This window comes from Solanum tuberosum, unplaced genomic scaffold, assembly GCF_000226075.1.
Source record: "Solanum tuberosum cultivar DM 1-3 516 R44 unplaced genomic scaffold, SolTub_3.0 scf00001, whole genome shotgun sequence".
NCBI classification, from domain to species: domain Eukaryota; kingdom Viridiplantae; phylum Streptophyta; class Magnoliopsida; order Solanales; family Solanaceae; genus Solanum; species Solanum tuberosum.
In genome coordinates this window covers 2,799,452-2,813,798 of record NW_006238927.1, presented here as the reverse complement: position 1 = coordinate 2,813,798, position 14,347 = coordinate 2,799,452, and the positions used below count along the sequence as shown (strand labels likewise).

The 14,347-nt window shown below is 26.5% G+C and overlaps 1 protein-coding gene across 1 annotated transcript; it reads right to left on the bottom strand.

Moving 5' to 3' along the window:
• Nucleotides 1–413: 413 nt before the first annotated feature.
• LOC102584317 (uncharacterized) lies at nt 414–1,101 on the bottom strand. The gene is made up of 3 exons (XM_006337910.2): nt 984–1,101; nt 535–890; nt 414–440 (listed from the first exon to the last, which is right to left on the bottom strand). The coding sequence occupies exons 1-3, from the start codon at nt 1,069–1,071 to the stop codon at nt 414–416; spliced, it is 471 nt and encodes a 156-aa protein (XP_006337972.1). The 5' UTR covers nt 1,072–1,101.
• Between the last annotated feature and the right edge of the window lie 13,246 nt (nt 1,102–14,347).

Below are 14,347 nucleotides of genomic sequence, written 5' to 3'. Positions count from 1 at the left end.
TATGAAGTAAAATATAAGCCAAACAAATTTAAACGTAAAAAGTAAATATCATTAAGCTTCCAAAAACTTGATCAAAGTTGAAGGTAGAAAGACTATTTTCATAGACCTCATTTCAAGTAAAACATTTTAAAACATGTATGAAAATTAAGTACATTAGTGAGGAAGCCGAAGTGGTAATCAACAAATAATATGATAATTGAACGAAAAAGAAAACAAGAGGTAAGCAAAGAGAGAAGTAATATGGATGAATGAAGACACTCATTTCATTAGAATGAATAACAAGACTCTGTTTACAGTTTCATTACAAAAAGAATGAGATATTAATTCGACAAATGTGTTTCTCAGTACAGAAATACGTATCTAACTTCAATCCAATTTGAGTATTCATCATTTCTTCAACTTGCAGCTCCATTTCACAATGCATCAAAATTGTTCTCTAGCTGCAATCAACAAATAATGAAGAGAAAAGGGAATCATTCAGAAACAGGGGAACTAATAATGAAGAGAGAAGAAGAAGCATATATGTATGTATACCATATATAAATGAATAAGAAGCACGACGAAGATGAAAGTGTTGAGAACAAGAATCCAATTAATGAGATGAACTGGTGTGTAATTCAGACGAACATCCAAGATGAATTCTCTCTGTGTTTCAAACGTAGTGCCGTTTTCCCGTTGATATGGATTAGCTGATGCCAAAAAGACGAGATGAAATTGACTTCGATTCAGAGATTCAAGCATTTCAGTTCCTCCATTGTTGGAATATCTCAGTGGAGCTTTGTACTCTGTTTTCTCTTGTAATGATTTCGCAAATATACGATCTAAATGGGTTTCGTTCAGATAGCTATCAAAGTTCTCCCTGGTTTTTCTTAGCCTCATCATCCTTCTCACTGTAAAAACATTCAAATCAAAGATTCTTAACGAAACTCAAGAAAATCGAAAAAGAAGAAGAGAAAACAGAGAAACGAAGATGCGATGCTTACCAAGAATACTGTAGTAAATCAAAAGGGAGAGTAAGAAGAGAAGGGTAACGTTGGAAACAATAACAGACACCTGTAGAACCATTTTCATGAAAGTTGGTTCTTAAGCTTTTCTTCTTCTTCTTCTGTAAATTTTGAATCTCTGAAGAAGAAGAAGAAGCAAAACTCAGCGGTTACTTATATGTAAATAAAATTCAGTTAGTTAAAAAGGCGGGAGATGTTATTGGCTTTTTCACGTGCCAAGATTTTGTTAAAATCAGTTATATAATTGCATTACCATATGTAGGCAAGAAAATGTAGATGGGTGAGTGTTTATTGTCCAATCCTCGTAAAATAATGTATATTTATTTGTTTATTTTAGTAAATTAATAGAATTTTATTACTTTATTTGTCTTTATTTATGTGACATTATTTGACTAGATACAAACTTTAAGTATTAAGTGAAGACTTTATTATGTTTACCAAATTGCTTCATAATTCATACTTTGGTAAAGTGTTTAGTGAAACCCAATAATGATAGAATGACGATGATGTTATTAAATAATTATTAAATAAGAAAATGTATATTCTTTTTGAGATGAACTAAAAAGAAAATGGTGCACATAAATTGAGATGGAGGGATGTAACGACCTATTTCCGTTGTTATGGAAAAGCCAATGGGAAGGAATTTGAGCCAGAAAATTTTTGGGTAGTAACTTGGAAATTTCTTGCCTAGCCTAGACTTGGACGAAATCTGAGTCAGGTGAGGTCTAGAGAAATCTGGTAATGAATGGGGGATCTAATTATGAATTTGATCACATGAGTAGATAGCCAAGACGATAAGGAGTCTGCACGACTTTACGGAATCGAATTCGGGCTAGTAGAACCCCTAAAATTGATCTTGGCGTGAAAGGGTAGTCTCTGAACATCAAGGGTTGAAGGTGTGTTGTAAATGGGAGCTTGGAACTCAAATTCCGAGCTTTTGTCTCTGTGCAAACCACCGGAGCGGGATTATTCCTGCCATTGCGGGGTCGCTGTGATGGGATGGGGTCCGTCGTGGCAGGCCAGTCGCGAAATTAAGCCAGAAAAAACCCCAAAATCGTTATTTTCTGCAAAACTTTGTTCCCAGGGCGATTCTTGACAGTTTTCCACAATTTCTAATGCTAAAGGTAAGGATATTACTCCCCTAATCCGTATTTTGATTCCTAGAACTTAGAATCTTGGGTAATTATCATTGGGGGAGGGTTTTGGCCTGAAGTTAATGGTGGGAAAAGCCCTAGCTGAACATTAGGATCATGAGTTTGGTCTTGGGTTATTGGGTTTCCTATAGTGAAAATTACAATAATATACTACTTAAGACTTTAATTAACAATATATACACATACTTCTATTTAATTACAAACATAGTTTTAAAATTACAAACATAGCAAAATAATTAATTTTTTGGATTTAATTTAATTTTTTATTTTTGATTTTCTTCTCTCCTCTTTTTGGGATTATTTGTCTAATTTTGGGATGATAATTATGGTATTTAATTTTCCTATATTTTATCTCTTCCAATTACTATTTTTAAGTCACACGTTACTTTAAGGTGCCTATCCAATAATATTTTTATTTTTCACACTAATCTAAAATCCATTTATTTTACCGTCTTTTTTATACAATCCACAAAAAGTAAAAGTCTTTACACCAAAGTAAAACCTTTTTACCTTCCCAACATTTTTATTCATTCAAAACATTAAATATTCCTAATTATTTTGCTAAAAGTTTTCACCCTTCTCTCTTCCATCATCTAAAAAAAATCTATTGCTATAAAGTGATAATTAAGGTAATTAATTTGTATATTTAAGTTTTTTTCCCTACATTTTATCAAACAACTTACTGTATGAATGAGAATGCATAGCATATGTAAGAAATTATATTTAATGTTGTTTAGACTTTTAAAAATAGGAGAAGAAAAAACACCACATGTTAGCACCACAAATTTTCAGAATTTTAAATAATAAATAATTAAATATTATAAATTCAAAATTTGAAATAAAAATAATAAACACAAGTCATCAACTTACACAAATAATGACAACTGTCAACATTTTTAAAAACATATTTAATATAATTTTAAAATCCAATATATAAATTAGTAAAAAATGATTTATTATTTTAATTTTTTAAAAACCATTTAATCTGGGACGATTCAATATTTAAAAAAAAAAACATATTCTAAACGTTTTTAAAAAAAAAATGCAAATCAGCACAAAATTATACTATTTAAAAATATATAATTTTTAAAAGCACACTTGCATACAAATCAGTTTCAAAGCCTATTTTTGTGCAACTATTTTTTTCTCAAAATATTCCTAGAGATAAGTGCTCCTACAATTTTTAGTTTTTTTTAAAAAAAAAATTTAAAATTTATTATAGTATTTACATCTAACCATATTTTAGAAATGTTATTTTTTTAAAAATTCATGCATTTGAATTTAGATATAAAATTTTAAAAAAATCAGAAGCGGTTGCATAAAAAGAACGGTACTCCTCACTTCCCCAATTCTCTCAACTACATTTTACATATCTATCTATATATCTATCTATATATAATAGGAGAAGTAAAAAGTGACACGTGTTAGCACCACAAAAAATAAAAATTTTAATATTTTAAATAATAAATTTTAGAAAAATAAATAAATTGAAAAAGTATAAATGAAAAAAAGAAAATCAAAAACAGTTGTGAATCAACCATTTTCAAAAAATAAAAATTAATGTTTTTTTCAACTCTTAAAATAAAATGCATCACTTTATTTTATTTAGGAGAATTTTGAGGAGTTATCTTTTTAATTTTTATTTACGAAAAAGGTATTGTGGATTCCTTAAATATAGGTAACCGATTAGACGATCTCTTCTTCCTTTTTAAAACTCCATAATTCAAATTATTTTAACTTATAAATCACAATTTAACAAAAAAATAAAATAAAAATTATTTACGTTCATTTAACATAAATTTTGATGCATCTAAATCCATTTAGTTTTAGCTAATATAATGTCCAATACACTAAAAAAGAACTAGACACTGAATATTTTGCCAATAGTACATATATTCTTATATTAACCTTTTAAACTTATAAATAAAATATTAATTGTTAAACTATAAATAAATATTAATTATATATTCATTTAAAATAATTTCTTTTAAAAAAATAAGACAGTTACAACTTCTACCTTTTCTTTCTTATTTTCTACCGCTTGCTTTAAAAAATCAACTTCTTTTCTGTAAGCTGAACGAGAAAATTCTATCAATACTCTCTTCTACATCGAAAGAAATAATATTTCTTTGGTAAAAGAATCATCTTTTTTGTATGTAACACTTCTTCATTTTCTTTATGTTTTAAATTCTGTTTAATCTATTTTGTGTTTATATATCTGTCGATAATAAAATATTGCCCAGATTCTTATATATTATGTATTCAGATATGAATTAAATTATATTAGGTAAAAAGTGATACAGTGGCGGACCCAGAATTTTTGCTCAGGGGTTCAAAGTATAAAGGATAAGTTCAGGTAGTAATGCAAATGCGCGGTGAGCGTAGTAGTCCCTCGACATGTTCTTTGTACAAGAACCATATATATTTCATTGGTTCATAAAAGTAAAGACTAAAAATCTACTTGTTTTCCAGGAAAACATTTTCCATGGAAAACATTTTCCTTCATACCAAACACACCCTTAAGATTATATATTATCTGTATATAATATAAAAGAAAAACATATACAAGGTGATGTGACACCTCTCTATGACCTTCATTCATATTTATCTTTTTTCTCCCTTTTTTGAGATTTTTTCTTATTTAAATTAATTATTTTATTGTAAAAGTGAATTATTTAATTTATTATTTATTAATGGAGGCACATTTACAACAAAGACTCTTCACATGCCATTTTACAAAGAGTAATTATTCATTTCATAACTCACACCTCTCTAATTTCTACTTTTAATAAATTTATTTTTCTTTTTTCTCTTTTTTTAACCTTCTTTCAATTATAAAATGATAATATATTTTAATATTTTAAGTAACTTTTTCTTTATAATTTAATGTATACCTATCTATATCTATATATATAATATATAATAAAGTTATATATAGATAAGGTGATGTGACACCTCTCTATGGCCTAGAAAACTATTTATCTTGTTTCTCTTTTTTTTGGAATTTTCTTCTTTCACTTTTTGCATTAATTACTTGTTTAATAATTTTAAAATCTATCATATTTATTATATTCAATTATAATTCATGGGTTACAAAAAAACTTCAATATTTTTGCATTCTCCACTTAAATAACATGCCTTCTCAACTTCCTTCTATCTAATTCTTATAACTCAAACAATCTATAAATAACAATCATATATAGAGTTGTTTGATATTCATTTTCATTTTTCCTTCTTCTTTTTTATTAATATATTTTTTTTTCGTTTTTGTTTGTTTTTTTTTTCATTTTCTTCATCGATCATGTATTTAATAACTAAAAGAGAGAATATAGAAAAAATGATGTGGAAATATGCATGTCCACCATATTCATGAAGATCATAGACATGTTTTACATAATTTTTTGTACAAGTTCGGCAAAATGAAGAAGAAATTTAGTGGTGGTGAAAGTTTCATCAAGAGATAATCAGATTAGTTTGATAGAATTGAAGTTTGAATGATTTAGAATATATAGAGATACACTTATTGTTGTTTATTTTTAACAATTTGAATTAGTTATTTTTCAAATATAAGGTATGTATTCTCCAAGAATAATATTGTTTGATAAAGTTTGGAGTGTTACAGATATAATTCTTTTTTATATAGGGTAAATGTTAACTTCTTCTTCTTCTAAAATAATGTATTGATTTTTCTGGTTAAAAAATTGGTGATTTTTAAAGGACAAATTACTTAACTACACTCCTTTACTTACCTTAATATCCATTTATCCCTACTTATTTCAAAAAAATTCAAAAATCCCTTATTTACCTATGTATCCCGCATGTATCCCGTGCACAACGCTATGTATCCCGCTATGTGGAATGTATCATGTGCAGAACACTATGTATCTCGCTATGTGGAATGTATCAAACCTAATGTATCCCGTGCACAACGCTATGTATCCCGCTATGTGGAATGTATCAAACCTAATGTATCCCGTGCACAACGCTATGTATCCCGCTATGTGGAATGTATCAAACCTAATGTATCCCGTGCACAACGCTATGTATCCCGCTATGTGGAATGTATCAAACCTAATGTATCCCGTGCACAACGCTATGTATCCCGCATGTATCCCTTACACAACGCTATGTATCCCGCTATGTGGAATGTATCATGTGCAGAACAACGCTATGTATCCCGCTATGTGGAATGTATCAAACCTAATGTATCCCGTGCACAACGCTATGTCCCCCAAACATCATTTTTAAGGGATTTTTGGTAAATAGAAAACTAGAAGGGATAGGATGTTATTTAGTACTTATAATATGTGATTTCTATAATTTATACATTTTTAAAAATCTATCTATCTATCTATATAATAATTGTTGGACTAGAATAGTGTGGTATTTTTTCTCTTTACTTTGGTAATTTTTTTTTTCTTCCTACTTATTATTGACCTTATTATAAAAATAAATGTCTCAATAACTTTATTTCTGATTGTCTTATCATTTTCTATGATTAATATTCATTATTATGTGTCTTAATGTACAAATATCAAAATATTAAAGTCACATTCTTACTCCTCTTAATTACAGTGACTCTTCATTCTTAGGAATTTGTATATTGAATGTAGTATTTATTTGAAATATGAAATATACTCTTTAATATTTTTATATATAAGCTAAGCAAAAACTAGAAGAATTAGAAATTTGTGTATGCCATTTTTTCAAATTTTTCTGCATAGCTAATTCTTCTTTTTTTGTGTATTTTTAAATGTATTTTCTTTCTTACCTTATTTTGTTTTTTAATTATAATTAAATTTTTTTAGTGATTTTGATATGATAATTCTTTAGGTTGGTGAACAGACGAATACTAGAAAGTAAGTAGTGATAAGTTATAAGAAAGAGGAGGAAGAAGTCCGAATTAAAAAAATACTGATGTAAAAACTAATAATTTCACTTAAAGAGTATGTACCTTATAGATGACTTGGAATAACAATTGTTACAAAATATAGATATATTTAATTGATTTTTCATAGCTTATCTTTTATGATTTAGTATGAAACTTTATTTTAATTCTTTTCATAACCGCGCGAAGCGCGGCCAAGTACACTAATTTTAAAATATAGCACAAGAACAAAGAATGTTATGTTTACGACTATATAAGAAATCATTGAAAGAATCTATATATATATATATATATATATAAATATATAAATCTGAATTTTAAACCGCTGATGTGGCACCCTCCAATGGCCAGCATTTGCAATTATTTATTTTTCTCCTTTTTTTTGAATTATTTCTTCTTCTTTTTTTTGCTTTAAGCTTTTATTGAATATTAATTAAAGCATAGTATTTAATTCTCTCATTATTAAAACACAAACATAAAAGCTGTAGTATTGCATTAGTGTCGTATTAGTATCACAATGCATTGATGTTGCACGTTTTTTGCAGAAAAAATGATCTATTCTCCTTCCCCATAATTAACATTTATTAATAGGTTAACATAGTAAGCATTAGTGTTGCACGTTTTTTGCCCAGAAAATTCATTGCAATAATCTCCTTCTCCTACCCAATAAATAATATTACTATTTATTATTATAGGTATTAAATATGACACCTTTTCAAATTCTGACACTCAATAAAATGATAGAAATTTAGGAACAAAGCTCCAAAGCTTCCCCACTATGCTAGATGAAAAACCCATGATGCTATATTTCATTAGGTAATATTAATTATTATTTTTATTGAATAATTGTATTGACAAATTTTCTTATATGAATCGAAGAAATATGATTTACTTATTCTTGGTTATACATGGTTTTAGGTGATCTTATGATCTCTTCTCAAGTTTTGCTTATGCATGTTTATTATTATGATTTCTATTGCTGCACCGATAATTTCTGATTTTTTATCTTTGTTTTATATCATTTTCTCATAATAATTATATATCTTTTCTTTAATTATTTAAAATCATTTTCCCTATACGCAAGTTTGTTCAATCAATTACAAAAAGTGAAAAGAAAAATGTGTCAACTGACTACAACAACTATTCAAAGTATAAACGAGATATTAAACCAAGGTTCGTCACTACATGAATGAGATTTGGTATATTTTAAGAGGAGCAAATGGACTGTTTATCAAACTATTTATTATGAGTATCTCAAATATATCTTTTTGATTATGCTTGTAAATATTATTATTTAAATATCTAGAAGGTTCAATTTTACTTAATAAACATCGTGTATGCCCAGGGCTATTTTATTAAAACAAAGGAATATGTACAATTAGTGGCCCAACTAGCCAAAGCCCAGAAAGGAAAAGGAAAGTAACAATCTGGAAAAAATACACATGAAGTTTCTAAAGAGAACTCCATTGTCGAAGAAGAGCTCTCAAGCTCGCAATCGCAAAGAGCCACGAGGAAGAGGTTCTGTGAGAATATTTCTAGCAGCTCCAATTCTTCTTAATCAATGCCTTCCAACTTGAGAAGTCAAAAGAAACGGGTCTGTTCATCAAATCCATTCAACCTTGTTACTTCAGTTGCATCTTGAGCTTCCAAACACTCTAGGGCATAGTTAAGTACAAATTAACCTAACTCGTCACAAATTGCATAAAATAAAATGTCTTTATAAATTTCTGGAGATAATATCTTTGTACTTAACTATGCCCTAGAGGTTATTTCGGTAGATCGATGCATGAGCGGAGGCTCCCATGCCCCTAAAAATCACTCGATTTTTTTTTATAACCTCAAAGATACTTAACTATTGAATATTATACCTATAAAGTCACTAACGTAATTAATTAATTTTTCATTAAAATTTGTTCAAATGAAATCTTTATTTAAAACAAAAATTACAAAAAAATAAAAAGATATCCTTTAAATCCGCTAAAAATACTCCTAAATTTTAAACATTTTATTTTACCCATTTTCCTCCTAAATTGCTCTCTCTTATCCACTCTTTTTCCTCTTATATTACTCCTTTCGTCCACAATTATTTGGCAGGTATACTAAAAATAGATGTCCAAGATTAATTATCAATTTAAACAATCAAGAAACAATTAATCACCTTTTTCCAATTCTGCCCTTAATGATAGTGTAAGTCAATTGAAAAGTTATGTAGACTTTTGGTATTCTTCGTATAGTAGGGTTATATTAGTCAAATTACACCTTCTATTAAATTTTCCTTGAGGGGTGTGCATGACCTTACCCTGACAAACAATTGTGGACGGAGGGAGTATTTACTAGTGAACAAGCGCGCGGTCATAAAAATTATCTATAAATTCAAAAGTCACTCACTTATGTGTAGTTATCTTAGAAAGTCACTCAACTATTAGTATTCTACATAAAACGTCACCCAACCAATTTAAAGAATTTTTTCATTAATTTTTGTTAACTTGAAATTTTTATTTTAAGCTAAATTTTTAAGAAATAAAAAGATCTTCATTATAAACTTTTTATTGACGTGTCCCACTAAAATTAAGTAATATATAATATAACAAAATTTATAACTATAGTTAGTAAAACAAACTTATATCTAAAGTACCAATATAAATTATAAATACAAAAACACACAACTCAGTTACGCATTTTATATAAAAAAAATTAGCTTATAATTGAGTAATCAGTTAATTATATATGTCAACGTTTGAACAATAGTAAGACAATAACAAAGATTCCAATGTTTCTAATTATATGAGAAAAATTAGAGTAGCAAATTATGTCGTCATATTTGAGTGATTGCTTTAAATATTATTTTAAATGCATATAAAATGAAGTGATCTTGATAAATATATATTTCTATATAATTTTAGTGGGGTGCATCAATAAAATGATTAAAATTGACACTTTTTTATTTTTTAAAATTTAGTATAAAAATCTCATGTCAACAAAATTTAATGAAAAAATTATTTAGATTGGTAGAGTGATTTTTCAAGATAAATATTGATGATTGAGTGACTTTCTAAGATAACTACACATAAGTGAGTGACTTTTGAATTTATAAATAATTTTTATGACCGCGCGAAGCGCGAAAATGTTTACTAGTTAAACATAAATGGGTTATTTTGTGATGGATGAATTGATGAATTTAGAACTCTATGCATATGCATGTATTGTATTCATTTTATGTGTATAATAACTTGATAATGTGTGAATTTTATATTTTAAAAAAAAGTAAAAAAAAAAATTGAACAAATATTTTAAATAGAATATCAATTTTAATAGGAAGGAATTTGTTATTGATTTTGTTAAGTTTAAATTGATGTGAGTTATGAACGTACCTGTGAAGAATAAAGTTTGATGAAGACTTTAAATATTTTCATGCTTTGCTGATTTTTTAATTTATTTTTCAATTTCTATTTCACCAATGTGTCAACCGCACATGTGACATGAAATGAGGCAGATCTTTGAAGTATACAAGCGAATAAATTAGTGAGAAAAGAGGAACTTAGCCGAAGAATCATATCTCTCCATGTTAGATTGTGAATTGTTATTTTAGGCAATATTTCTTATTGCAAAATGTTAATCCGTCTTTTTCAATGTACAAGGCTCAAACTATCAAGGAATTATTCTGAATGATGCTAACAACTTCAAATATATATATATATATATATATATATGCTCCTCCTTAAGTCAAGTAATGGTAAAAAAAAGAAGAGTCAAATTGACATTTATAGGATGATGCTTAAAAAATTTGAAACTAGATAATTGTTTTTAAAAAGTTAATAAATCTCCTCCAATCTATATATTATAATAAAGCTAGATATCAAAACGGCAACATGGCGCTCTTAATGGCTTTATTCTTATTTATCTTTTTTTGTGATTTTTTTTGGCATTCTTCTCTTATTTCTTTTAATTATTTTATTTGCATATCTCTTCAATTACATAAATTTTATTCTATATATTATAATAAAGCTAGATATCAAAACGGCGACGTGGCACTCTCTAATGGCTTTATTCTTATTTATCTTTTTTGTGATTTTTTTGGCATTTTTCTCTTATTTCTTTCAATTATTTTATTTGCATACCTCTTCAATTACATAAATTTTACTCTTAATAACTATTAATAATGTTCATAACTCCTAACCTTTCATATTCATAACTCTCAAATAATTTAATATACAAATTTATGACATCTTAAATCACACTTATAAAAACCTATTTTGAAACATATGTGATGATTATTTTTTTACAATTTTTCTTATTCTTCATCTTTTATCTCTTTTGTTGTTTAATTTTTTGTCTTCTTTGATATAATTTTGCAGGAGAGAGATCTATAATGGAGATTGTTAGACATTTTTGTGCAACTCGATTTTACAAGGTAAAACTGTTTGATGTACCTAATATAGTTATCGCTTTTTCTCTATTGCAATTATAAATTCAATATTATTATTTTGAATTCATGATAATATGAATCACAATTTCTTTAGAAAAAACTGTTTGATTTTTTCTCTTTGCTTCTCTTTGTAATTTATAAAGAATTTTTTTTCTTCTTTTTGTAGTTTTTTGAGCATTAGGTTATGTTATGTTGATAACAAGATCCTTCTTTTATCTTTAACTCATAATTAAAAATTCTTTTAAATTTTTTATTTGATTAGTTAACTTCATTTTTATATTTTGTTGTTATTGTTGTAAGGTTAACTTATTTTGTTTTCATGTCAGGATATTTTTGGAAATAAAAGCGGACAAGAAAATCAACACATACATGTATGCTACTCAATAGAACATGTATGTATAATTTTGTAGTCATGTAAATCAACTTTTAATAACTATATATTATGATAGAACATGAGAATGTAAAGTTAATTCAAAATTTTAAAATATTGTATAATTTATAAAAAGATGTTTATTGATATGAAACTTTGTAGTCTTCATATTTTTAGAATTTTTTATTATTAATATTAGAAGTTCTCAAGTTCTTGAGATTTTCAAAGATCACTATCACAATCTGTTTGGTCAGAAATCGAAATACAAAAGTATTTGTTTAGGATAAAAATAATTTAGTAAAGTCGTTCTCTCTCAATCTACTTTCTTTACCATCATAAGAATTATCTAGATAAAAGAAAAGTAGTGTAGCACATCCTTTGACCAAGAATCTTATTTGTTTATTTTTTCTTTTTTAAAAATATTTTTTCTGTTTGTTTATTTCTTATTGTTGTACAAAAATAAATGTATCAATTACTACTCCTTCATTGATTCATATTTTTAATATCAAAATTTAAGTATTCTTATTTTCCGTACTTTAATGACTTTTGGTGATCATAACTCCTAAATTATATTAATAATCATGTTCATGATATCATTCGATATGTTCATGATATCATTTGATATTTCATATTGTTGTCCTATAAATAGAGGTATTATAGAAAAAATTATAGAAAAAATTATAAAAAAAATGATCAAATTTATATGTATAGTAAAATTAGGAATTATAATTTTATAATTTCCTTAACTCTCTTTTTTCTTAAGAAAAACTATAAATTCCATCATTAATTTTCTCAATAACAAATTTATGTTAAAAGTGTTAAAAAATATCGTATATATAAATTTATTTTCTTCTTAACAACATAAATGAGGTGTAAATAAGGATAAGAAGAGTCATATTTTTTTTATTTTTCTTTTTACCATAATAAATGTAAATATATGATTAATGTGTATTAAATTTATTATTATTGGAAGCAAATAAAATTTTCTTTTATTTTTTCTAGGGATAAAGGTCTGAAAAATATCCCAACTTTGGTCGGATTTGCTGTTGCGATACTAAACTTTCATAAGGACATATTACCTCCCTAGACTATTTAATATCGTATTTTTTAACCCCTGAACTATTTAACAGTGTATTTTAAAGGTATATATGTGTCCATGTGGACACATTCTATTTATAATTTTGCATTATTTTTTATGTCCACGTGGGCAAATATATATGTTTAAAATACGGTATTAAATAGTCTAGGGAGGTAATAGGTCCTCATGAAAGTTTAGTATTGCAACAACAAATTCAACCAAAGTTGGGGTATTTTTCAGACCCTTATCCCTTTTTTCTACATCAAAGAAGGAGTTATCCTTTGGAGAGTTATTACTCCAATTTATTTATAACAATTACCACCGTAATATATATTTTAATAATAGAAATAATTGTATTTATGTTGTTGAACTTTTTTATTGTCCTATCTTCAACATTGCATACATGCATTATTTTTAAATATCATTTATTTGTCGCTCTTTGATAATCTATATACAATTGGATTAGGTAAGTATCACACCAAGTCACTAAATGATATCACAACTTATCTTTTATATCTCATTTTACGTTATGTGTTTAATTTTTTTATTTTTTATGTAAAAATATAACCTCAACCGTAATGTTGCACTATCGCAACTTAATTCTCTCTTCTCGCAATGTCTCTACAAGAATGAGAGTTTAGATACATAAAAAATAATTAATATTAATGAATTTTATGAGACACAAATTGCATTAGATGAGTGTCGGTACGAACATTGAATATCTAAAAAAACATATATCTCTAACTTTTGAATTTCATTCATAACTATGTTAGAATATAATTCAAGTATTTCTTTCTCATCATAAATTACCACAAATGTATCTTTATTTATTTATTTTTAGTATTGTGTCATTTATAAAAAAAGAGACACGTAATTTATGATCGAGTAGATTTAATATTATTGATTAAAACAATAATGTTGCTATAAGAATCATTGAATTTAGTATGAAACTATGATAATTAGATTGTCAATTAACTGAAGTTTTTCATATCAAAGTTTAAATTTTCAATTTTTTTATCAATATGAAAATTTCTAAATAAGTGATATCAAAGTCGTATTTTAATTTGTGTTTCTCTCTTTAATTATATTATTTATTAAAACATTTATTAAATAGTGACATTAATTATTTAAAAATATGTTTAAGTTTTTTTATAACCGCACGAAGCGCGATCAAGTACACTAGTTCAATAATATTTACTTATAAAAGATTAATAAATTTTTTAGAAGGTATACGTAAAAAGATCATCATCATTGAGACCGAGAGGAATGAGAGATTAAGGGGGATATGAGGAAGCAACCACAGTAATTAATTTTTTGGTAATAAATTTATAAATAATATCATTCAACTATAAGAATTATATAGTACTAAAATACTATATAATTATATAATTTTTTTAAAATATCATATACTTTATTGATATATGATT